The 27,563-nt window shown below is 36.1% G+C and overlaps 1 protein-coding gene across 2 annotated transcripts in view; it reads left to right on the plus strand.

The window, feature by feature from the left end:
* Positions 1-262: 262 nt before the first annotated feature.
* The window catches only part of Ir93a (Ionotropic receptor 93a), a 38,033-nt gene continuing 10,732 nt past the window's right edge, over positions 263-27,563 (plus strand). Inside the window, exons 1-14 of one of the 2 annotated variants that reach the window (XM_089637214.1) lie at positions 263-505; positions 2,479-2,646; positions 3,624-3,841; positions 4,871-5,038; positions 6,479-6,598; positions 6,793-6,897; positions 9,131-9,237; positions 9,884-9,953; positions 10,926-11,150; positions 15,573-15,735; positions 16,524-16,744; positions 17,398-17,578; positions 23,496-23,574; positions 24,858-25,015. In XM_089637214.1, coding sequence (XP_089493340.1) covers positions 274-505; positions 2,479-2,646; positions 3,624-3,841; positions 4,871-5,038; positions 6,479-6,598; positions 6,793-6,897; positions 9,131-9,237; positions 9,884-9,953; positions 10,926-11,150; positions 15,573-15,735; positions 16,524-16,744; positions 17,398-17,578; positions 23,496-23,574; positions 24,858-25,015 — 2,215 coding nt within the window. In that variant the 5' untranslated portion in view covers positions 263-273. The other variant, XM_089637213.1, reaches the window with a different exon arrangement.

Consider the following 27,563-nt stretch of genomic DNA (forward strand, 5'->3'; position numbering starts at 1 on the left):
TCTAGTGGGAAATTTAGCACTAACAAAGCTTTTCCTACAAAAATAAAGTTGGTTTTTTACAGATGGAAAAAATTAAATAAGCAGTAATTTTTTATTGAAGTAATAGTACATATTGAATTATTTGGCGGGTTGGAAAAATATAATGTTACAAAAAGAAAGTGAGAAGAAGTTAAGTTAAGTAAAATGAAGTACAGGAACATGACGTTTGGGATCAGTTTTGACTCTTGGGCGGTTACGTATAAATAAATTTGTATTCCAGACCTGACGGCCATCATGAGCGTGGCATCCTGCCGTGATACGTGGCGCCTCCACGCAGCCGCCCGCGCCGAGCGCGTGGCCCTCCTGGCCGTGACGGGGGCCGACTGCCCCCGCTTGCCGCGCGGGGGCTCGCTGGCCGTGCCGCTGGTGCCGCGAGGCGAGGAGCTGCCCCAGCTGGCCCTAGACGTGAGGACCAGCCAGGCCTTCGACTGGAAGGCCGCCGTGGTGCTGCACGATGACACACTGAGTATGATAATACTAATAAATCAAAATGAAACGTGAAATAAAGTTCTAAACGAATTCTTTGGAACATTGTAACCATTCTAAAAGTACAGCTGAAAAACATATGAGAAAATACAGTTGCAAGAAACTATTGTTGTCTAAATTTGAAACATTAGATCGATAAAAAGGTGACCGGATAAATCATCAAAATGATAATTCATCACATCTTTAAAAAGTTATATAAAGTCATGGAAAGTGATGAAACAAAAACTTTATTAACTGGGTTAAGTAGGTTAGGTTAGGTTTAAATTTTTTTATTCATCGTTTCTAATGAGTTTATATCACTTTTTAAAGGTGTGTTGAATTGTCGCTGTGTTGAGTTATCATGGAACCGATAAAAATGAAGTATAATAAATAGATCCCAATGGTCGAGTGATTAAAGACGTTGTCTCAGTAAAACAGAGATCCTAGTTTCGATTCCCAGTTGAGACCGTTATATTTTTATTTTTCTGTGTTTTGTTCTGTTTCATGTTTCGTTTAGATTCAACATTATTATTTTTTTGTTCCATGATATAAACATTTCTTCATTACACTGGTTGTCCGGGGGTAATGTACGCTAATAGTGATTCTACATGATGGTAGAAGTAAAAAACATAAATAACTTTTTACGAAATTCATTTATTTATTTTCCCATTCAAAAAATTCAATTTTTTTCCCAAAAACTTTATTAAAACATTGCAATTTCGATAAAAGTTGTTTAACTATTTTACAACTAAAATAATGTAGAATTATCCCTCGAAGCAAGCCCATTTTACCCTCGGACACCTTGTATATATATACAACTACCAACGTTGGAATTTCGAAAAAGATATTCACCTTTTTTACTTGTACTATCGTGTAGAATCCACCCCGTTAGTTAGCGAACTTTGCCCCGGCCACCATGTATATAGGTACGTAGATTGTATGTATTATTGTTACATAGCGCAAACTAAGAATGATGAGTAGGTATTCTAAATGTTTTATATTAGTAGTGTTACGTGAACACCTCAATAGAAAAAAACCTGTATTGAGGTGTTCACTGCTTTTTGATATAGTATTAAATGATGTGAATTGATGATATTATTATGTTAAAGAATAATGTAAATTTTAGTGGGGTTACTGCCAATAGTTGGTAACTTACAAACACATGTTTTGGAGCAAACTAACAGTTTTAAAGTAAGGTTAATTTAAAGAGTGTTGTTTGTTAAACAAAAAAGCGTATTTTTGTAATTTATTTTAGAATATTATAGAAAAAATTATGCTACAAAGTGTTATAAAAGTAACTAACTACTGGTAAGTGGATACTCACCTACTTACCGACAAAAGAGGGGACTCAAACTATTACAGACATAGATTAAAATCCATAAATATTAAAATAGTTGCTAACTCAAAAAACCAAAAAAGGTAGTTACCAACTTTTTTGACAGTAACCCCACGATATTATAAAGACCAAAAATATAGATTGATGATTTGTGTAAATAATTTACATATAATTATATTATGGTGTTTCGCGAACACCTCACCATGAAAACCCGTGCAGAGGAATCATGAGTTTTTCTCAAATAATTATTTTTGAACAGTTATACAGTAATTATTAAATCATCACAAATTCCATAAGGAAAAAACTTGACAAAAAAATAAAATACTTATTAAGAAATACATTTGTTAATATCTAAATTGTATAAAGCAATGTCTGTTTGTGAGCTTAGTTCTTTTAAACTACACAACGGATTTTGATAGGGTTTTTATTATCATTTAGAGATTTTTTTCTGAAATGTTTATTTATATATATATATATATATATATTACATGCATATTATATTTATAGTAAGTAGATAAATCTAGCAAAGCCGGGTACACGTCAGCTAGAAGAAAATAATTGTAGACTGTACTATGGAGATATAATTATTATGGTGGTACATTTTATATATTTATTTAGTTTAATTTAATTTGATCTAGATCGTGATATGGTGAGCCGCGTGGTGACAGCCTTGACCGTAGAAGTTGAAGATAAATCTGTTTCCGCGGTTGCAGTTTCAGTCTTCAAAATGAAGCACGAGAATGACGCTATGGAACGGAAGAAAGAGATTGGCAGCACCCTGTCTAAGCTAAGGCTGAAGTTTACAGGTGTGTACATTATGTGAACAACTGTTTTTTAAACCTAAACCGCGTGTAGATTGCTGTATTTGATCAGTCTTACTTTAAATATTTCATAATAAGCCTGCTAAAGCGTTGGTATAGTTACACGAGGAAGAGGGTCGTAAAATGGCTAATACTCCTAATAATATTCTTGTTCCAAACTTCAAAAACACATTCATTTCCACATTTCGCATTTTTTTCTAACTTCCAGATTTCTTCAGATAACATTTGTAATGTCATTGACCTGGTCTGTTTTGAATTGCATCGCAATCCGGCCAATTCGAATATGCGTTCCTTATTTGCTTTGGTATGGATATTTCGATTTGAAAATTCCTCTGATAGTGCTGCAAACGGGTATTACTGCTTTTTTACATTTTTGACAAAGACCGCCATATCCATCGTACTACGATCGTAATACGTTCCTATTCCTGGGGAACGGGTTGTATAAAAATCTGTTAACTACTTATACTGCCGTATTAAGGCTGGTATACGCGTACGAATGCGAATGATTATGAGTGACGTATTCTACTAACCCGTTCTTATCTCCCCGTATTATCTATTATGGGAAAGACGGTATATGTTTTACAATTTAAACCAGTGTTTACCATACCACTCTTAAGTATGATATTCACTTGATCGTGCCCTGTCTTCCTCGAGCATCCCCGGCTTACTACCATTCACACCTTTACCTTATTTGTGCCATGCTGTGGCGTACAACTCTTCAATAATCTCTATGACTTTCCTCCACACCTATTACCTTTTTTGATACTGAATACATATTTCCTCGTGGCGCTAATCCCAATTTCCCGGAGTCAGTGAAATTATGATATTCCAAAATGAGGAATGTTTTGAGGCTGACAAAACTTCTTCAGGAAGACACGATCTCCATTATTTTCCGTGAATGACTACAAATTTAAGAAATATTATTGGAAAGTAGTACTTCGATTTGGTTTCAAAATTTCCAGGTGAAAACTTCGCCGTGATCGTGACCACGGACGTGATGATGTCGGTGATGGAGGTAGCCAAGTCCATGAGCCTGGTGCACCCCAAGGCCCAGTGGCTGTACTTCATCTCCGACACGGACGGACGCAGGGACAACCTCACCGTCATCTCCAACCAGATGGCTGAGGGAGAGAATGTTGCCATCGTCTATAATGTTACCATCGATGAGCCGTATTGTAAGGTGAGAAGATTTTTATAACAGTAACGTAACAGCGAATACAGACAATAAACTGACTCAATAAACTCTGTGACCACACAACGTCTTTCATTCGTCTCATTACCACATCCCTAAAAGTCTCCCCAAACCAGCCTCTCACGATCTGGCACCCCACGCAGTTGGTGGGAAGGCGCATGCTGAACACACCTCTCCCGATGAACCCAGGCACCACATGCTAATAATAATAATAACAATTTATATAGAGCAGTTTAGTGTCATTTCACTTCAAGTGTGCTTAACTATAACAAACTTAAAAACGGTAATTTAGTATTAGTGGTCATGTTCTTAAAATTATTCCTACAGTGTGCCTTACCCAATACAGATCTAATATTATAACACTAAATATACTGTAAATACAAAGTGATGACAAAACTTAGAAAACAATAACAACAGGACATGACAAAACAACAATATTAAAACTAAAAACATAATATAAAACAAGAGGCAGTTTGTGCTCAGAAATGAGAATCTTCTGAGCAGACATTTTAAAAGGTACAAGGAGGCAACCGAAACCAAACAATTACCGGAAGTTTTAGAATACACTAAACCTAGCGAACCACATCGGGTAACCTATAAGTTGGTTATCCAAAAAATGGTTCCCGGCGCGGCGGTACTCAAACCCGCCTCCCAAATTGAAAACTTACCAGACACCTTACGGCTCGCCGTACCTTGGTACGCATCATGGAGGGGCAACCCTATAAATACTACCGACATCTGTCGCATAACTATGTAATAAACATACACTAAAACCACATAAATATGTCTCGTAGCTAGAACTATCACAGTCATGATTTTCAGTGTCTGCTATCTGATACTCCAACCTTTCAGTTAGATGGTTGAGTTTATTTTGATCTTGGATGACTGGGCTGGAGGTAAACCCTTCGTACTTAGGAACTATTCCGTTTTTCGCAATTTTTTAAAATTTATTTTGATGCTCCCACGTGCTAGAAAAATTCATACATCCTTAGCAATGATTTATTTGTATTCCTTTAGAGTGGGCTGGTATGCCAGTGCCGGGAGCTTCTGAGAGGATTCGTGCTATCGCTAGACAAAGCCATCCAGGACGAAGTGAAGTTGGCCGCGCAGGTGTCGGACGAAGAGTGGGAGGCCATCAGACCTAACAAGCAGCAGCGCGGGGTGGCCATCGTCGAGGAGATAGAGGTCTGAGAATACTACCACCAAAAGAACCTACCTGTCCATCTACCTTTAGAGTGGCCGGAAGCTACTGTATTACTGCCTTCGTATTCCCTCGTGGTTTCTTTACTGCCTTTCAATGCACCGTTGTTAACCCTGAAGACAAAACCACCTCATCTCACCCTCTGACAAACTAACCGTCAATCTTGACCGGTTGACCAATTGACCGGTCAGTACCTGAGTCGGCATCGCTAAGGCATGAGTTCAATTCCAGGCAAGATCCAGGCAGCTCAAGAGTTAGATTCCTCGGCTGGCTCAGTAATTCATTCATTAAAGCAACTTTATCTAAACATAGTAAGTTTTTCAATATAACAAATAAAAGTTTTAAAATACTTGACTTCATTCTCTGCGACATAAAAAAAACTTATATATTGAAGTGAAACTTCTTTAGGCGCGTAATGGATTTTCGGGGACGGAGTAAAACCGAGTCAGGATCGACACGAAAATGCGGGTACCCCCACCACCGCTCACCGTTCACTGTCCCTCTCTCACCATATGCGCTTGTTGAGGTGGGGGAGCCGCTCACGAACGTTCTCTCTCTTCTCTTCTTTCCTCTCTCTCAGACACCAGCGAACTGCGCCACGCCAAGCATCAGCTGCTTGGTTAGTATACTGCGTCGTGAGTGTAATACGAGTGAAATACGTAATTGATTGTGGTTCATACGGTTTGGTACAGAATTTCAGTGTTAAAAATGAGTAGTGACGAGATAGAGGTGATGAACACATCATTGTCATTGTAATTTCTTTGTAATTTTTAATTGTAATATTGTTATTTATGTAATATTGTATACTTGTGAATAAATTGAAAATTTTTGGAACTATACATTAATCGAACGTCATTCATCTATAAGAAAATATTAGAAAAAGCAAATCCATGCTTCGTCGTTGAATTATTTAACCTCTAATTTTCAAACTAACCTAAGAGAGAAAATAGAGATGATGAAATGAAAATAGAGAGAGAGGAATACTAGAAGTTTCACTTCTGTCTTGCGTAGGCTTGACACACCCACTTTTTTTTAATTGCAAGAACAATACGAGGACTGAGACATTTAGATTGCATGCAGCTGTCAACACTTTCCCAAAAATAGTAGATGTGTTCAACTTCATGGAATATAGTTACAATGTGTGTTAACATACAACATTATGTTAACATACCTTTTTCCGACCAGGTCCAGGTTAAATCTTCCCCACAGGAAAAACTAAACCCTTCCACACACTTTTCCACAAATGATCATCTAGTCAATCCACATAATGCAAGTGCATTATATAAGAAAAATATAATAATTATTATTGTTAGCATAATACTATTCTTCTGCATGGATTTTTTTAAATAATTTAAATATCAAATGTTACTTCATGATAACTGTTCCACTAAACAAATTAAAACATTTTTGAGTCTTTTCAACAGAAGTACCTGTCAACCAACAGTGTGTGCAACAACTGCAGTTCTTGGAGGATACGATCCTCTGATGCCTGGGGAACAGTTTTTCAGAAAAATAATACCCTACCTAAAACTGGATTACTTCAGGTTAGTTGTAAGGAAGGTCTGTTTTACCAACAGTTACTTTACTTTTGGGTGATGCAATGAAGTTATATATTCGTATTTTTTTAATACTAGCACAATTTTTCACATTGATTTGTGATACTTCAAACCAATTTGTCAAGGCAATTTTATCTTTGCAAGTGGATTATTACAATGATTTGATTTTTGATTGTTTGAAGGTAGGTTACTGGAGACCTGTTGATGGATTGCGGATGACGGACGAGATGTTCCCCCACGTGGAGCACGGATTTAGGGGAAGACATCTACCCATTGTCGCCATACATGTAAGGCTGTGTTAACTTACAAACCTTCATAATCTACATCACTATACCATCACCACTTTCTCACAACATTCTATTATTTGATAATTTGAAATTTGATAATTTGAAATTTGATAATTTGAGATTTGATAATATGAAATTTGATAGTTTGAAATTTGATAATTTGAAATTTATTAATTCGAAATTTGATAATTTGAAAAATGATAATTTGAAATTTGAAAAACTGAAATTTGATAATTTGAAATTTGATAATTTGAAATTTGATTATTTGAAATTTGATAATTTGAAATTTGGTAATTTGAGATTTGATAATATGAAATTTGATAGTTTGAAATTTGATAATTTGAAATTTATTAATTCGAAATTTGATAATTTGAAAAATGATAATTTGAAAAATGATAATATGAAATTTGAAAAATTGAAATTTGATAATTTGAAATTAGATAATTTGAAATTTGATTATTTGAAATTTGATAATTTGAAATTTGGTAATTTGAGATTTGATAATATGAAATTTGATAGTTTGAAATTTTATAATTTGAAATTTATTAATTTGAAATTTGATAATTTGAAAATTGATAGTTTGAAATTTGAAAAATTGAAATTTGATAATTTGATAATTTGAAATTTGATTATTTGAAATTTGATAATTTGAAATTTGGTAATTTGAAATTTGATAATTTGAAATTTCTTAATTTGAAATTTGATAATTTGAAATTTGATAATTTGAAATTTGATTATTTGAAATTTGATAATTTGAAATTTGGTAATTTGAGATTTGATAATATGAAATTTGATAGTTTGAAATTTTATAATTTGAAATTTATTAATTTGAAATTTGATAATTTGAACATTGATAGTTTGAAATTTGAAAAATTGAAATTTGATAATTTGAAATTTGATAATTTGAAATTTGATTATTTGAAATTTGATAATTTGAAAATTGGTAATTTGAAATTTGTTAATTTGAAATTTTATAATTTGAAATTTGATAATTTGATAATTTGGAATTTGATAATTTGAAATTTGATCATTTGAAATTTGATAATTTGAAATTTGTTAATTTGAAATTTGATCATTTGAAATTTGATAATTTGAAATTTGTTAATTTGAAATTTGATAATTTGAAATTTGTTAATTTGAAATTTGATAATTTGGAATTTGATAAATTGAAATTTGATAATTTGAAATTTAATAATTTAAAAATTGATCATTTGAAATTTGATAACGTGATATTTTATAATTTGTAATGAAATTTGTTCTTTTTAAATTTGACTTTTAATAATTTGAAATATGATAATTTGTAATTTGATAATTTGAAATTCGATGAATTGTTCACGTTCTGCAAAACTTCTGGCCCTGAGGTTACTTTGTTTGCACGATTTAGGCCGGGTATTTCAATTGCATTCGGCCGTCTTGAGAGATATTTTAATCCGCCAATCTATCGGATAGGCTTCCAAACAACCCAATCCGACTCATAACATTCCCGAGTTAACTGAAATACCGGCCTTCAATGTATTAGCAAGTATAAACAAAAATAACAATTAAAACTGTTCTACTTAGAGGAAAAATGGAAATCGTCGGAATGTTTACACGAACTTATTGTCAATCGAACACAAAGATAAACAACTAAAATATGTTTAAAAAAGGTGGTTTAAAAAAAGTCTTCTAAACTTAGATTGTTCATGTTTCTCTTCAGAGAAAAAACTTCAGTTTTGCGATATTGGCACGAAAAGAGTGTGTACACGTGTACATTGCCTTGTGTATTGCCATGTGTTTGCCACGTAGCAACACACTAATATGCATTTTATTACATCTAATTCGTTTGTGTGCTACGTAGGTACTATAATATTCAGTGCGTACCTGACAAACAGTACGTAGGTACACAATTATAATAATCTTGTAATGAGAATTTATGTTATAATATTAACATAATGCATTACGCTGTATGCAAATATATTTTGTATCGATGTGGTTAACGTCACGTAGTCTTTTACGTGGTTATGATGGATGTTTTGAGTTCATGATTCCGATCTGTCCTGAAGATTTGAACACCTCTGTGGTCGAAGGGTAAAGCTTTGATTCCAATCCGGAGGTCGCGGGTTAAAATCCCAGCGTGTAAATTTAATTTCATTTCTCACAGTTTACTCATTTCAAATGATGTATGGTACATTTTGCGGCACCTAACCTAACCGACATAATTAATATTACATGTATAATTTTGCTTTTATTTTAGAATCCCCCTTGGTCCATACTGGCTCTCAATGATTCTGCAAACTCAAAGCAAAATAGAGGTCTCGTGTTTGATATTGTTAATGAATTGTCTCAAAACCTAAACTTCACGTAAGTATTCGCATTCCTTGATAAATTTTTCTGTTTAGAAATTTCAGGTCAACCTAAAACTTTCAAATCAACCTAAAACTTTTAGGTCAACCTAACAACTTTCAGTTCAACCTAAAAGTTTCAAGTCAACCTAACAACTTTCAGTTCAATCTAAAACTTTTAGGTTAACCCAAAACTCTCAGGTCAACCTAAAACTTCAGGTCACCCTTAACACTTTCAGGTCAATCTAACAACTTTCAGGTAAACCTAAAACATTCAGGTCAAGCTAACCACTTTCATCAAGGGTGACTAGAGTGCAGGCCTGGGCGTGCAATAACAAAATTACGAAGCCAGTGCTGTCGCTAAGTAAACTTCACCATTCAAAATAGTTGCAAACTTGTGTTGCGTGATGGCGCTGACTCGATCACATAACACTTCAAAATCCGTCTCCAAGTCCTAAACTTTAGTCAGCCTTGATTTTCACTAGCGTGGGGGCTTTGAAATATCCATTTAATTGTAAAAAGTAAGTACGTCTGTACGTACTTATCGCTTTTTAAATCTCCAGATCTAAAATCTCATTTTTCTAAACAGGAACATTAGATAAATGCTATTATTTTATAAACATATTTATTATTATCTTTAAAACCAATGTTTTTATTACCTACAGATATTCCGTTATATTACCATCGCAAATGAGGGATGAATTTATGAACGAGTCATTTTTTGAAGGAGCGATGGTAAGAAAAACGTAGAAACAAAAAAAAAAAGTTTATGAGAAAGAGGGAGGCATTACAGCAGATCTATATTCCAATATCTGCGGTATGAGTTGTTGCTATTAGTGTTGAAAAATAACATTTTAAGAAATGTCCTTTTCAGTGCGCAAGTTATAAAATCAATTGCTTTAGTAGAGACGAAGTATTAATTTGTTTCTTTAAGGCGAAGCACCACGTAGTCATGCAAAACCATCTGTTTATGGTTTGAAAATTTGATCTCTTAGAAATATTTTCGATGTTTTAATCAAATACTGCGAGTAGAACTCATCTTGGCCTTTCAAATAATCGAATACTTTTTTGATAAGGCTTTTTGTAAGCCAAGAAAAAAATAAAGTATCAGTCCTATAAAAAACTGCTTTAAATTTCTAAATCTCCTACTTACGAGCGCATTTTCGGTTACAGCTTTATTGATTAATATAAAAAATAAAGTTTTTTTTCAATTTTTGTCCCCAAAACATCAAAATGCATAGAAATCAAAACAGGGGGCTGGTGTTACGCGAGGATTTAAACCTTATCGCCATCTGCATAAAGAGTGTTATTGTTAGCGGCCCAATTCCAAATGTTACTATATATAAATCTACTATATAATCTACTATGTTACTATATATGTATGTGGTATATCGCCCTAGTGTAACTGCATACGTTTGCGGCAAAGGGTCAAAGGAATGTAAGAGGTGATTTGTTACTGACAGTTTATTCGTTTTCCTTTTTTATAAAAACGCTAAAGTAACTGGAGCTAGGAATATTATTTTACTAACAACGCAGCTCGAGTTTTCAAACGCAAATACTAGTAAAAATATAATAATTGTAAACTGGGTGATGCCGTCAAAAGGGCTAATACTTGTTGAGAAGGCTCTAATATGATTATAGAAAAAAATGTTTTCATATATTTGCTAGGGTGTCAAATAAATGTTAAAGAGTTTTTGGTATTTCCAGAGTGGTGACGCCGAAGACCAGAGAAAGGCCTCAATCGAGGACGCCTTTCGCATCCTAGAATCTCGCGGAGTTCTGCTAGCTGCTAGCGCCTTCACGGTGACCCAAGAGAGAAAGCGCAGGGTCAATTTTACCATGCCCGTCAGCATCCAGACCTACGCGTTCCTCGTGTCGCGGCCCCGCGAGCTCAGCCGGGTGCTTCTGTTCATGGCCCCCTTCGCCTCTGACGTGAGGACATTTCCTTACTTATCTGTGCTGATCGTTAATGCCTTCACCATCACTCAGGGGAGAAAGGAGAGACCAAGAAAAAACCTCAAGGGAACTGTGTTAGGCGCAGAGATGTGCAAAATGGGTGACCAAAACCATTTGAAATGCAAAATGGAAATGGGTCTAAACTTTTCCATTTGAAAATGCAAAATACCTATTTTCAAAATGCATTGAAAGGTTGAGGACCGACTGATATTTGGGGCTTATGAAAAAAAGATGGAGTGGAGAAAGTAGGAAGAATGTTGCAAAAAAGCATTTAAAATGGAAAATGCATTGAGAAAAGCATTTAAAATGCAAAATGGTTTTTAGAAAAGCATTTAAAATGCAAAATGGAAAATACCCATTTTGCATTTTGCATTTCCATTTGAAATAGATTTATTTGAAATAAAGCACATCTCTGGTTACGCGTTAGGTACTATCAGCGCTTTGGCTCTTTGCAGCCTTGGTAAGTCGGCCCCCGGAGGGGACTACTCCAATTGCACCAGCACAGGGTCGGCCCTGTCGTTGGTAGTGGTTTCATCATCTCAAACCTTCTTCAAGTTCTTGAAATTCTTCATACTTGCTACAAGATCAACGACAGAAAAGATATTTTCTATTTTTATTTATTTATTTCTGAAATAACTAAAGAACCACAGTCAGAAATTAAACATTCCTTCAAGTTATTAACTGATCGTAGCGAAGTTCTGTTTTAACTCAACTGTTTCGTCTTTCTTTAACAGTTGTATGTCCCGTTTCCCTTTCAAGATGGTGTCCGTTTTAATGGTTCCGTAAAGATTCTTTTTCAAATTTGGAATGGGAATGTTTATTTGAACTTTCATATTCGCATTTTTTCAACATTATGGTACCAACCTGCCTGAAGAGAGTATGAAAAAGGTTATTGTTACAATCCCCATCGGTGATGATATTGTCTTTCGGTTTCAGACATTTTAGAGTTTCCATTTATCTCTATGAACAATTCAACGACATATTTTATTTCATCATCATCTATTTCGCATTGTTCATTGCAGACCTCGCACGGCTTTTGAAGTTACTTTTTCCAATACGTGATTCAGTTGGTTTATTTGTCGTTTTTGATGTGAAACATCTTTTAACCGACTCTTGTGTAGCAAGACGGTACGACGCTCTTGCATGGAAGGACTCTCAATTCGGCTAGCCTCGTGACTCGTTGGCTCTTCCCTTCGGCCCCCAAAACTCTGTGCGGTGTATTTTCTCCTTTGCTCAATTAAATTGGCGATGAATCTATTCTAAATGAATTTTAATATGTAATAGATTGCATACATTAAAAAAAATAATAAATAATCACCAAAGACACTTTTAGCTACTCTCAAACGAAAATTTGAAATAGAAAACGATGCAGACGCATCTAGGAATTGAACCCAAGACCTTAACCTTGGCTCTGCTCCAACCACTGAGCTAATTTGACCCTGTATCCTTGGGCCATAGGTATATTTTACTATATTTATGTATGATCGCAAGATTCTTCCTGAACTAAATGCTACCTAGATAGTGTCTTCGATATGTATATATCCATTTCCACGTGCGACATCTATTGACTTTACGATGAACACCTTATTTTTTTGGAATTACTTGTAATGTAATGTAACTTAAATATTACAATACCTACCAAGTTATTAAAAAAGGTTTACTATCAAAAATATAAATACTTTTTTTAATGATAAGACATATCGCATCCCGGAAAGCCGAGAGGGTGTTTCAAAGAGCAGAAGCAGCGCTACTAAGGGAAAGAATCCATAATGTGCGCAGCGAACTGGATGGAACATCTCGGGACCTTTTCAATTTACACCTGCATCTGAGTACAATTCTAATCGAAGAAGATTGGAATAAAATTGACAATATAACTTACCAACAAGCACTAAGGTGTAAGCAGTCAACAGATGCGAGACAGAAACATAAGTTTGAGAGGCTCAACCAAGCCAAAAAAGGAGATCGAAAACAACTTGATCAAAATAAAGTAGTTATCAACATTTCGACCCTTGTGCTGAGCCCAGATGCAACTTCAGTGCTTGCTAAGGGCATGAACTATGCAGTTGCCCCCAAAAAGATACCTGTGGAATCTATCGTATGTGGTGTGGAGACAGCACTACATACAATGATGAAAGTCCACAAAATGTCAGAATCGCAAGCAGAGAACATACGACAAGAGACTAGCCATATTTTGAAAAGGGCTGAAATACCCCGCCCAAACATCACAAAAGGAGAGTTTGCGGCCCTAAAAGAATTGCGCGCCAATGAGGAAATCTTGGTTCTGCCAGCCGACAAAGGAAATGCCACTGTCGTGATTAATACGGTAGACTACATAAAGAAGATGGAAGACCTCTTGTGCGATTCCGGCACCTACAAGAAGATCAAAAACAATCCTACTAACAAGATTGACTTAAAGACAAGGGAACTAGTCAAAGCATCTAGCATCAGAAAAGAGGATTGGTCTAAGCTTTTTGTAAAGGCCTCTAGAACTCCTGACCTGTACGGTCTCCCAAAATTACACAAAAAGGGAATCCCAATGAGACCGATTGTCAGCGCTATTGGTGCACCTACATACAAACTGTCCCAACACCTCTCGAGATTACTGCAGATGCAAACTGGAAAAACCGAATCGTTTATTAAGGATTCAACAGATCTGATCAGTAAGCTTAAGCAGGTTAAGACTGAGGAAGGAGATATTTTGGTCAGCTTTGACGTCGTGTCTCTTTTGACAAATGTGCCTCTAGAAGACTCAATGACAATGCTCAGTGAGATATATGAGGAAGACATCTGCAAACTTTTTGAACACTGCCTCAAAACGGGATACTTTGCGTTTCAGGGTGAAATTTTTGAGCAAGTGGAGGGAGTTGCAATGGGCAGTCCGTTATCGCCAGTAATAGCCAACTTCTTTATGGAGAAGTTTGAGGAAGCGGCACTTGATACAGCTTCAGCTGTCCCTAAAGTATGGTGGCGCTACGTCGACGATGTCTTCGCCATTTGGCCTCATGGAACGGAGAAACTTAACGAATTCCTGGACCATCTTAATTCTCTCCACAGCAAAATTAAGTTCACAATGGAGCTGGAAAACCAAGATAAAATCCTGCCTTTTCTAGATGTGGAGGTGATGCGAAAATACGATGGTAGCCTAGGACATACCGTATATAGGAAACCAACTCATACGAATCGATACTTACACGCTGATTCGCACCACCACCCATCGCAGAAGAGAGGACTTATCCATACGTTGGTGACCCGAGCGACCAGAATATGTGAAGAAACAAAACTTGGAGCAGAACTTATAAAACTGACCGATGCACTGGAGCGCAACGGTTACCCGGCAAGTCAGACTAGGCAAATTTTAAGAGCCAAATCTACAACAAACGAAGACAGAGTTGAACAAGACTCAAAAGGCTGTGCTTTCCTGCCTTTCGTTCACAATGTGACAGACAGAATTGCCAGGCTGTTGAGAAAAAAAAAATCAAAACTGTCTTCGGAACCACCACCAAAATCCAAGACCTACTGAGGTCTGCAAAGACTAAGTTTCCTCTGGAAGCAGATGGAGTGTACAAACTCAGCTGCTCTGGTTGTGACAAGTTTATATAGGCCAGACAGAGCGGACGATTTCCAAAAGGATAGCAGAACATTTTCGTGCTTGTAAACTTGGCCACCCTGATAAATCGGCAATCGCCGAACACTTAATTGAAACCGGCCATTACTTTGGATTTGATCCCGAGGTCCTGGGAAGACCCAAAACTTATAGATCACGCCTGATTATGGAGGCAATTGAAATCTACAAAAATCCATTTAATATCAATAGAGACGACGAAGCTAAGCTCAACAGCTCTTGGTATCCGGTAATTGACGGCTACACCAAAGCTAAACGCAAATAACATGTCTAAGTATACTCCAATACCATATAATAATACAATATAAAACCATTGCATTTATACCTTGATACTGGGTACATCTACTCTAACCGCTGTCAATCGGTTTTCTAATTCTAGAATTCGCCACAAGATGTCGCCACTTCCGTTGGCATTTCGCACTTGGACGGGCCCAGGCCACAAATAAATAAGCACAAACTCGACAACCAAAATTTACACATCTTCGGATCATTCGGATCGGATGATGGACACTGCAACGCTGTCCGAAACGTCGGCTAAAGAAGGAGTTAGCGCAACACGGCATAACACCCCAAAAACAAACAACAAAAATATAAATACTTGTTTATTTTCATTTTCGCTTCCTTCAATAAAAATCAATCTCGATATTTCACATCTGTCAGGAGTCCTGTGACGGTTATTTTTTTCCCTTTAATTTTGTATGCGTTAGTTACCTTTTTGAATTACGTCATTTCATATCCTACGTAACCCATCAATGTTTTGTTCATCTCAATTCCAGACATGGCTCTGTTTGGGTTTGTCCGTGGTGCTGATGGGTCCCACCCTGTTCATAGTTCACCATTTGAGCCCTTTCTACGACGAGCACATTAACATCAAGCGCGGAGGGCTGGCGACGCTGCACAACTGCTTCTGGTACATGTACGGGGCTCTGCTGCAGCAAGGTAAAAAGTGGACTAAATTTAGTTCTTCTCAAGACGGTTGGTTGTTGACTGGACCACCGTTGCATGTTTGTGCCTTATTAGTCATCTAGTTCGCAAACCAAATTCAAAATATATTCAGGAATCATTGATATTACTAATGTGAGTTTTTGTGCAATTTGTCATTACGTTATTCAGATGTAGGTTCCTACCAGAAAGAACGAAGATTCGCGTCATTTGCGGTTGCTTTGTTCATTTCCCATAAGTTGTGGTTCAGTTTGGCAGTTATGTCGCTTGTTTGTACATACACTTATATGCCTGGAATTGTGTTGTTATAGGATAATGTCAGTAAACAAATGTAATACAAAAATCTGGATTATAACTTCCTGATAAATTATTACTATTATGTAAATGTACTCAATTTTTTACATTCAAATTAACAAGTTAAATTTCCCACATCGGAAAACAAACGGTTTGTAAAAGAATTAAGGTATTGTCGGTAAAGCAATCAATATACCTTCGCATGACTGGCAAAACCATGTGTGCCCTTTACACAGTCCCAGGGGGTGGTTCAGATCAATGCGCACTTGCATATTGCTGACACAGGCGGTTTGTTTTTTCTTATGTCCTTCCTTCTTTATCTCCTCGTCAAATGCGAATTAGAGAGTGACTTTATTGATACGGAGACACCAATATAATAGCGAATTGTTTTGTTAAATCAGCTGATACATTAATCAAATCACAAATAATAAAACAATCAGTTCTTTGACTTGCGACTTAAAACTATGTTTTAAAATTAATTGTATTATCAGGAGGAATGTATCTTCCGCGCGCCGACAGCGGTCGCCTCGTGGTTGGAACCTGGTGGCTCGTGGTTCTGGTCGTGGTGACCACCTACTGCGGCAATCTGGTGGCCTTCCTGACCTTTCCGCGCCAGGAGTCCCCGATCACCAGCGTGCGCGAGCTGCTGGGACACTCGGCCACCCTCACCTGGGGCATGCGAAGAGGCACATTTCTGGAGGACTGCTTGAAGGTCACCACTTCATCATTTTTAATAAGTTTAAATCGTTGGCTATAGATACCAACCCGTGTTTTAATCAATTCCCACAACACAGAGATTGCTCCGTTAATTCTTGCCTACAAATTTATACAAAACAAAAGATTATATAAAACGAAAATTAAAAAAAAAAAACAAATATCAATACATTTATAGCCATGGAGAGAGGTTGTAGATATAAATCAAATCATAATAGAAATATAAACAATAGAGACATAACATTATTCACAAACCATCAGAGAAATATTCTTTTATGGACCTCTTGTATTCGGTAAGTTCGCAACTGAAAATATCCACCTTGGATAATACGCTATTGTAATTATTGCATAGTCTGTTCAGGTAAGAATTCTGCTTAAAGTTGGTTTTGCATTGATCCACCCTGAACATGACAGTTGAACGTGTTGAACGCGCAGGTACATTGAATTGAATAATAATAATATTTTAATTTATTAGTATTATCTTATTCTTCAATAATTAAATATTACATTGATAGGTATAACCTTATTTTACGAGCTACGTTCTTCACTAGAGAAACCACCAGTTCACTAGCCTGCAAAATGATTAAAATTTTCACGCTTACGTTATTGTATTGTAGTGGTATTTATTGGTATTGATTTTTGATGGATCAGGAAACAGACGAGGTGAAGTTCAAGAACCTGTACTCCGGAGCCATGCTCCACGACGGAGAGACAGCGGAGAGCGTCGAGCTGGTGCGCCAAGGTCTGCACGCGCTGGTTGACTGGAAGATCAACCTGCAATACATTATGAAGAAAGAGTTCCTGGAGACGGACAGATGCGACTTTGCCCTCAGTAAGTCCTAAAACAACGGTCATGTATTTATAGCACAATAGTTTTATTATTTGCGGTGAGAAGTGTGAATTTAGATACTGTTTAGGGGACCTGTCTCATCGGGCATTTTGTAGTGCCCCTTGTCATCGTGATAAATAACTTGTCATCGTTCCCGAGCACGACTGCAGATCGCTAACAAACAAACTACAGTACACGTCGAATGAATTAAAACCACTTAGTCGTTGTGAAGTGTTGTTTGTTCATTAGCGACCTGCATTCAAGCTCGGGAACGATGACAAGTTACCGACATTATCATAGACATATGAATATTAGTAGACCTGCCCTAAGTGATTAAAAGCGTATTATTCCCCACTCCCCATACCGGTTCCATTGGAGCCGGCTGGGCTCGCATATGGCCTCAAGTGAATTAAGAAAACGTGACGTCGTCATTCTTGTGCGAACTATGGTCGAGGCATCATCGGTTCATTTTACAAAATAACACGGCAAAATGGTGGCTTGTGGTATGAAAACTTGTAAAAATAGATGTGAAAAAGAGAATAAACCCAATTATCGTATTACATTCCATATATAAGCATTATTTTACTTTATTTTAAGCATATTCACATCGTATAATATGGATCAGTTGTAGAAACATATACTATCACATCGAGATACGTCTGGACGCGAAACACAAAGCTGGTTGGTTGCTGGGAAGTAAATTATGAACATTTATAAAAGTGTCTTAACTAAATACTTAAACGAAATATTCGACTCTGAAAATAGAAGAAATTTATTTTGCCGAATTTGGGCTTCGCAAATTTGTTCATAACGTGGCGAGTAATTTGCGCTCCCATGTAAAAATGTCTATTCATTCAAAAGCAGATTTTACTTTTAAGAACTAAATGATGATATTATAATGCGAGATGCCTATATACTGTCAGATTAATTTATTGACGAATCACAGTCAGCTTTACCCCCTTCGTTCTTCAACAGTTGATTTTACCCCTCATCTTTAATTTCTAGTCTATATATTCATATATCTGTGGACATTATACATAAAACCTTTATCAATTGATCGTGCTAGCTACCATGATACTCTTCATGAGTTGAAAATTTCATAATGCAAGTATTTTCCCTGTACAGAACATTTTCGCCAAAGAAAATGATTATTTCACAGTCAAAATACTAAAGAATAGTGAAAAGTTATATAATTTTAACATACTAATTTATTTATCTTTATTTAGTCAGTTAAATACAAATGTAAAACCAAGGGTCTAGCAGAGTGAAATCGATAAATTTACAATATTGGATCGTTAGGCGTAACTACCGATGATTTTATACCTATTTCTCGAGCACGGTCGCACTGTTGACATCCAGACCGATGTTGATAACGTAATAAATCAGAATTCAATATTCGCTGGCAACACTGCCATATTATGAAATGACATTCCTAAACGTCAGACTGCTACATAAAAGTTAAAAATACTAATAAATTGACAATTTAGAATTGAAATACTAACTTTAATATACATTGAGAGTCAGCATGTACTTCTTGACACTACATAGGAAGTTCATTAGTTTATGATGTCACAACAACGTTTGTTTCTTGGGGGCCGCGCTAAAAGTAGCGGCTTTTGTCTAAGTTGGAACGGAATCAATCGATCGCGTCTTAGAAGATTTGGTTAAGTCTATGGTTTGTGTATACGATTTCTTTCATTTCTAAGAACATAGTTAGTTCACCCCCGATCATTAATAAGCCAGATATTTTGCATAACGAACGACATTAACCAAACAGCTTATCTATCACCTTGAAGCCCTCGCTACAGCGGCAATCATAATTTTCTGACCGCTAACATATATGTTTTTAATCAATTACATATTTTGATTAAGATCAAAAGGCAATGTGTTATTTATTTATTTATTTAACGCCCAGAGGTTTTTTACATGTGGGTGGTACAAATTTAATGACAGTTTTGAAACATAAGAAAGAAAAGAAAGAAATAATAAAAATAAAATTACATAAGTATATGCGAGAAACAAAATTTAAAATGTCAAGAACATAAATTAAAAAATACAGCGATTTGACTGGTTTACAAAAATATAACTTCCATTTAGGAATAGTATTGAAATAGGTCTTTTACATAATCCACAAAATTCGCAAATTTAATGTTAAATATATCGACATCACCTAAGTATTGGTTTCCCATAGTGTGAAACCGTTGTATTGGGGAGTTCGCAATGTAATTTCGCTTATGTGTGTTGCAGTGGAATAGTGTATTTTGTCGTGTTGTTATTGTAGGTATTCGTAAGTTTATGAGTTGCAGAAGTTCGCAACAGTCGAATTTAGAGTTTAGAATCTTGAATAAAAAAGTTAAATCGTTTATTTTACGCCTGTCTTCCAATGTGTGTATTTTTAGAGTGTTTAATAAGAAATGACATTGTAAGTCTTCTAGTGGGATATTTAATTTAAAATTTATAAAACGCAGAATTTTTTTTGTATTCGCTCAATGTTATTAATGTGAATTTTGTAAGAGGGAGACCAAACTACTGAGTTGTATTCAATTATGCTTCTAACTAGAGATATGTATAACAGTTTAATGGCTTGTATGGAGTTAAAGTTTTTAGTTGTTCTTAATACGAAGCCTAGTGTTTTCATGCCTTTGTTTACAATTTGGTGGATATGATTGGCGAAACTTAGTTTTTCATCCAAAATAATTCCGAGATCTCTCATTTCCGTGACTCTTTCTAAAGCTGTATTGTTAATGGAATATTCAAATAAAACAGGATTTTTATTTCTGCAGAAAGTCAGGGTTTTGCATTTGTCTACATTTAAAAACAGATTATTTTGTACGCACCAATCTTTAAACTTATTAATATTTGATTGTAGTATTTGGCAATGATTTACATCAGTTATTTTTTTGTATAGCTTGATGTCATCAGCAAAGAGCAATACCTCGACATCGTCGAAGCAATTTGTTATATCGTTAATGAAAATGAGAAACAAAACGGGACCAAGGTGACTACCTTGCGGTAGGCCACTGGTCGCACAGAAAGCTTTCGCTAGCAAAGATTTTATTTTAACAATTAGTTTACGATTAGTTAAATAGCTAGTAAACCATTTTAGCATGTTGTCTCTTACTCCTAGGGCAAATAGTTTTCGGGTTAGTAGTTTATGGGATACTTTGTCGAATGCTTTTGAAAAGTCTGTATATATGCAGTCGACTTGTTTATTTTTTGCAAAAGATTCTAATATAAAGTTTTGAAATATTGTTACGTTAGTTGCGGTTGATCTACCTTTGATAAAACCGTGTTGTTTTTGGTCGATTAGTTTTATTAATTTGGGATAGATTTCATCAAGGACCATTGATTCAAAAAGCTTAGAAAGTACTGACTGTATACAAATGGGGCGATAATTGGTTATGTCAGTGTCGTCTCCTTTTTTGAGGATAGGTGTAATGAAGCTCGATTTCCAGCGGCTTGGAAAATATCCAAGGAACAAGAGGCGGTTGAATAGTACTGTAAGCGGTTTAGATAATGCATTGGAGCATTTTTTAAGGAATATTGGTGGAATGTTGTCTGGGCCAGCAGATTTTTCAGTGTCTAAGGAAAGTAATTTCTGTCCGCAAGATTTTTGTGTGATATGGCAATTTGTTAAGTGTGTAGTATTACTAAATTTGTATTCGGGTATTTTATCATCGGGGGTTTCGTCATCGTAAACGTTTTTGAAGAAATCTGAAAAAGGTTTACAATGTCTTGTGTATTGTTTGCACTGATTCCATTCATTTGCATTATTGGTGGGTAATCCGTGTTTTCATTGTTTATTTTTTTTAGAAATTTCCAGAGATTTTTGGATTTAAAAACATTATTCTCGATGGTAGTTATGTACATTTTGTAGCAATGTTTAGAAAGATCTTTACATTTTTTCCTAGTTTCCCTAAAGTTTATATAATCAGCTATGGATTTGCTTTGTTTGAATTTTTTGTGTTGTCTTTTTTTTTGCTGAAGAGAGGCAGTTAGCTCCGATGAGAACCAAACTGGGTAAGTATACTTTTTCGGCGTGTAAAAAGGTACATAGGATTTAATAGTGTTAGAAAATGTAAAATAAAGTATGTCTAAAGATTTATCAATATTTTCATCACACAAAAAAGACCAGTCTATATTTGAGAGATGGCAGTTAATTGAGTCAAAGTCTGCTCGTTTAAAGTTCAGAGTTTTTTGTTCAGGTTTGGCATCGTTATCACGGGGTATGTTTAATTTCGTGTATAGGGGAGGATGGTGATTGTCGGCAGGTAGGAGCGGATCATTAGACAGTTCTACAGATATTTTAGGGATGTTTGATAGTACCAAGTCTAGTAAGCGATCGTTATTATTATAGATGAAATTGTGCTGGTACAGGTTTAAAAAATTTGCTGTGTCCAAGATTTCTCGTGCCCGGTCATTTTCGCTTTCGTTTGTGATGTAGCCGCTGTCGTTGGATTCCCATTTTAGATTTGGAGGGTTGTAGTCTCCAAGAATAACAAGTTTTGAGTTTGGATATTTTGACAAGAGATGTTCAACGTCTTCACAATGGTTTCTGTATGTTTGAATATCGGAGAGTGGTGGTAGGTAGGTGGTTCCAATAATAATTTTTTCCATTCCAGTAGAGATTTGCACAAATAAATGTTCAATGTTGTTGTTTTTCGTCGGTAACTTCCTAGATGAGTACTTTCGTTTAATTGCTATTAAAACACCTCCACCTCTTGACTTCGAACTTGATCTGGCATTTCTGTCACAACGAAAAATTTTGTAGTTAGCAAGTCCAAGTTCAGATGATTTTATTGCAGAGTCAAGCCAGGTTTCCGTAAGTGCATATACGTCATGATGATGGGACGGAAGAGCTGCGTGTAGATCGTCTAGTTTTGTTCGTAGTCCACGGATGTTTTGGTAGTATATTTTCAGTTTAGTTATACTCGGTTTTTTGGATGGATGTTGACTATTTTAGGTGACGAATTTATATACTTTATAGTTATGTCCGTTTCTCCATTGGCTTTACGTTTTTCAAGTTCTGTCCGTAAGTCCATTAGGTGCTTTTGCTGTGCTGGGGTCGAGTCAGAGTAAATGCGTACATTATTCTTTAAGAGATGTTTTTTTCCTTGTAGTATTCTAGCTGTCTGGGAGTCTTCAAACTGGATTTTAATTGGTCTTGGCTTGTTATTATTATTATTACCAAATCGGTAAACTTTAATAATTTTATTTTTTGCAGGTACATCTATATTGGAAATTATTTCCGTTACTGCAGTTTGGTCATCCAAGATTTTGTCAGTAGCTGTTACCTTTGCACTTTCAGGTACATTGCACAAAATTATATTTTTCGACCTCTCCGTAATTTCGTTTATTTCGTGGATTACCTCACAGATATTAATATTGTTTTGAGATGGAATAATTTTTTGAATATCTTTGTATGCCCGCAGTTCTCCTTCCAAGGCACCAGTTTTGGCAGCTACCGCTGCCGACATGCTGCCAATTGCTGCTAAGATTTCGCATGCTATGGGTGTAATTTTAGCGATTTGGTCCTTGTTGAACTTATTTCCAGGGTCAAGAAGCACTTTGTTTATGGCGTTGACTGCCCTTTCTGCATTTGAGATATATGATTGGACATCCATTGTATATAATTATTTTTTATTATATAAATAATTGAACTCCGTTTCAGGACCACTGGTTTAACTACACTGACGCAAGGTAGAGTGATATGATATGTGTTATGTCCCATCTCTACATTAAATTGAACAAAGTCTGATTTCGTGATTAAATTTATGATTACTTATAGTTATATATTTTATGTTTTAACGTAAATTTGAACAACTGTGCACTTACAGATTTGTCTTGAGCATATTGAAATAAACGACAAACCAACTTTTGATTTCTAATTAATAAAATATAGTGTTATGTCTTTGTTCAGGTACTGAAGAGTTCGTGGACGAACATATGTCTATGGCGGTAGGCAAGAACAGTCCATACCTTGCCATGATCAATGAAGAGTAAGTGAATTCATTGCAATTTAGAACGACTAAATTATGAAGTAAAATAATTGGGTTCGGAGTATATTATTATTAGCCCACAAAAAAAAAACTACAAGGCATATGAAACTGCTTTTGTGATCAAAATTTCCTACTTCCGAACCCCTATTTGGTTGTAAATCAAAAAAGTGACTGTGTAAGGCGGCAATTTAAACCTTATCGTCATACACTTGGAGAGTTTTTGTTAGCGGCTCGATTCCAAACATGGTGTAACGTTCAAATCGTCTTCACCATCTGCCACCATCGTAGCGCTATACCCAGAGTGGGGTTTGGGTTCATTAACACACGTTACTTACTGGCTTCGATCCCCAGCTGTAATGTATGGAGTAGTATTCAATAATAGAAGTGAGTCGTTCGCGAACGAGTCGGCTCAGTGAACCGGATCTTTTTGCGGACCCGCAAGATCCGGTTCCCAAATTAGCCGCTCACTCGTTCGTGGATCAGTAGTGACTCACTCGTTCGTGTGAGTCGGTTCACTCGTTCGCGAATGGTGAGCCGGTTCACTTGTTCGCGAACGATGAGCCGGTTCACTTGTTCGCGAACGATGAGCCGGTTCACTCGTTCGAGGACGGTGAGCCGGTTCACTCGATTTTCGTGAGGAAATTTTTGAAATGGAATTCCGTAGCCACCCTCCCACGGATTTTAAATATTTTGCTGTGTTGTAAATTTTATTGTGGGGAACTATGTTTCACAGAAATTCTGTAACAACCCCCCGCCCCCCCACGGATTTCAAAAATATGTTGTGGGGAGTACGTAGTTTGAAAATGGGGAATTGTGTTTTATAGAAATTCTGTAACAACCCCCCCCCCCATGGATTTCGAATAATAAAAGGAGGAATCACGCTCACGCAGAATATTTGTGGGGAATATGTGGGCAGAAATACTGCAACTGAAAAACGGCGACATTAGGCCAAGATTCGCTGGCAACACTGCCGGTGACCCGCTCAATTGAGCCGGTTCACTGAAGCGGATCTTTCAAGTGAACGGGAACTAGTGAACCGGCTCCCTCAACTGAACCGCTTCGCCCATCTCTATTCAATAATACTCTTATGATCTTCGGTGATCTATGTACTGGTATTTATTGGGCAGCTTTTTGTAACAAAAGGAGGCACACAACTAACGTGCATCGCCTTTTATAAGGTCTTGCAAGCATTCCATCTCGCTTGCACTCATCCACATTCGTACAGACATCACACCAACCATTCGTCTCCTTTAACAATCAAAATAATTGTGATTGTCTGTCAGGATTAAGCGAATGCACCAGACGGGACTGATCGAGAAATGGCTGAGCGAGTATCTGCCCAACAGAGACCGCTGCTGGAACGTCGGGAAGGTGGCAGAAGTCAACAATCACACAGTTAATATGGACGATATGCAAGGCTGTTTCTTCGTCTTATTTCTAGGTAAGGACTTTCATCATTTCAAAATCAGTTTCGAAATTACAAGGTAGGTAGCGGTATCAAAAGGGAAAAATTGATATTTTAGAAATAGATTACTAAGCATCTGGAAATTCGGGAAGGTGGCAGAAATCAACAATCTCACAGATAACATAGACGATACGCAAGGCTGCTTCTTCGTCTTCAAAAGGTGGGTGAATCAAATTATACGTTTTTCCAAGGAAGGGTTCAAATCCAGTTTTCCAAGAACCTCCAGATTGCAGAGGTGGGTAAGGCATTATTTACCATCTCAACAATAAATTGTATCCAGCGAAAAGTTTTATGAAATACGCCAATAAAAGTTAAAAAAAATATACAACCGGGGATCTAGCACAGTGAAATCAATAACTTTACAATATCGGATCGATAGGCGTAATTACCAACGATTTTATGCCAATTTCTTGAGCACGGTCGCGTTATTGATATCCAGACCGATGTTGGCAACGCATTAAATCAGAACTCGATATACGTTGGCAACACTAGCGCATCTCTCAGACGGTTACGTATAAGTTAAAGCTACTAATTAATTGACAATGTCGAATTGAAATATTATCTTTAATATAATACATTGGCAGTCTGTATGAAGGTAATTTTTGACACTTACTTGGAACGGATTCAATCAATGGCGTTTAGATAGTTTCATCACGTCTATGGATCGTGTATACGATTCCTTTCTAGTTTTAAAAGCTTAGTTAGTTCCTTTCAATTCATTAATAAGCCAGCTATTTTGCATAACGAACGACATTATCCAAAAAGTTGTGCATATTGACAGCAAATCCGACACCTTGTTGACGGCGCTAAAAGTAACGGCTTTTGTCAACCGATTATCAGAATAATATTCTGACCGTGCTCGAAAATATCACCAACTAATGAATTTCATCAATATTGATCTCCGTGCTTGTCATCTGGATGTTAGGTATTATCGGCGCTGTGGCTTCTAGGCTCCTTGGCACTTTGGTAAGTCGGCTTGTTATGTTCGTTTTTATTCGTGAATTTGACGGCATTGAGTTCATCCGGGCGACGTTGGTGACAACTGTCTTACCAGCCAGTGGCATTGTCTATATCATGACAATGTTGTAACCAGTTGGAACCATTTCACCAAAAATGAAAATATTAAAATTAAGCATTTGATTTATATGAATACAATCAGAAAAAAAAAACTTTAAATCATCCACACATTTTGAACGGTTTTTTTTAAGTCAATGATTTTTTGCCAGGGAATTACATCAAAATTATATTAAGAAGAATTATATCCGACTTAATATTTATGTTCAAAATTGTAAATGGTAGTATAGACAGTCCTGATTTAATTAACCTTATTGAATTTCATATACCCACGAGAGCTACTCGTTCTAAAAGTTTGTTTAAATCATAGACATATGAATATTATATCTGAATATTAGACCTGCCCTAAGTGATTAAAAGCGTATTATCCCCACTCCCCATACCGGTTCCATTGGAGCCGGCTGTGCTCGCGTATGGCCTCAAGTGAAATTTGAAAACGTGACGTCATCATTCTTGTGCGAACTATGGTCGAGGCATCATCGGTTCATTTTACGAAATAACAGGGCAAAATGTTGACTTGTACTATGAAAACTTGTAAAAATAGATGTGAAAAAGAGAATAAACCCAATTGTCGTATTACATTCCATATATAAGCATTATTTTACTTTATTTTAAGCATATTCACATCGTATAATATGAATCAGTTGTTACTATCACATCGAGAAACGTCTGGACGCGAAACACAAACCTGGTTGGTTGCTGGGAAGTAAATTATGAACATTTATAAAAGTGTCTTAACTAAATACTTAAACGAAATATTCGACTCTGAAAATAGAACCGAATTTTTTTGCCGAATTTGGACTTCGCAAATTTGTTCATAACGTGGCGAGTAATTAGCGCTCCCATGTAAAAATGTCTATTCATTCAAAAGCAGATTTTACTTTTAAGAAGTAAATGGTGATATTATAATGCGAGATGCTTATTTACTGTCAGATTGATTTATTGACGAATCACAGTCAGCTTCACTCCCTTCGTTCTTCAACAGTTGATTTTACCCCTCGCCATTATCTTCTTGTCTATTAATTCCTATGTCTGTGGTTTAAATGCAACAATATCAGGACTGAGTATTCCAAACACTCGCTTGTACCTAGGTTGCATGAAGTTAGTAATAGATACGCAGATGTGGCAGATCTATTTAACTGCACGCAAGATAGGTACAAGAGGGCTATGCTATCAAATCTTTTCAATCAATATTAATTTAATCTAATTCTACCTTATTTGCACTATACAAACTTATGTACTTGTATCTCTTGTTTACTTACTTACTTACTCTCTAATGTCATTTCACAATCAAATGCCACATATATTTGTAATTCTTTTTTTTAAATATTTCTACGTTTTTAACTGTGACATGTTATCATTGTTTATGGTATATGTATACCGTTGATATTAAATAAATAAATAAATAAAATCAGTTTCTAAATATGCAGATTTTAAATTTCCAATAAAT

The sequence above is a fragment of the Hesperophylax consimilis genome, chromosome 11, assembly GCF_061612785.1.
Source record: "Hesperophylax consimilis isolate HC1 chromosome 11, BYU_Hcon_1.0, whole genome shotgun sequence".
In the NCBI taxonomy this organism is placed as follows: domain Eukaryota; kingdom Metazoa; phylum Arthropoda; class Insecta; order Trichoptera; family Limnephilidae; genus Hesperophylax; species Hesperophylax consimilis.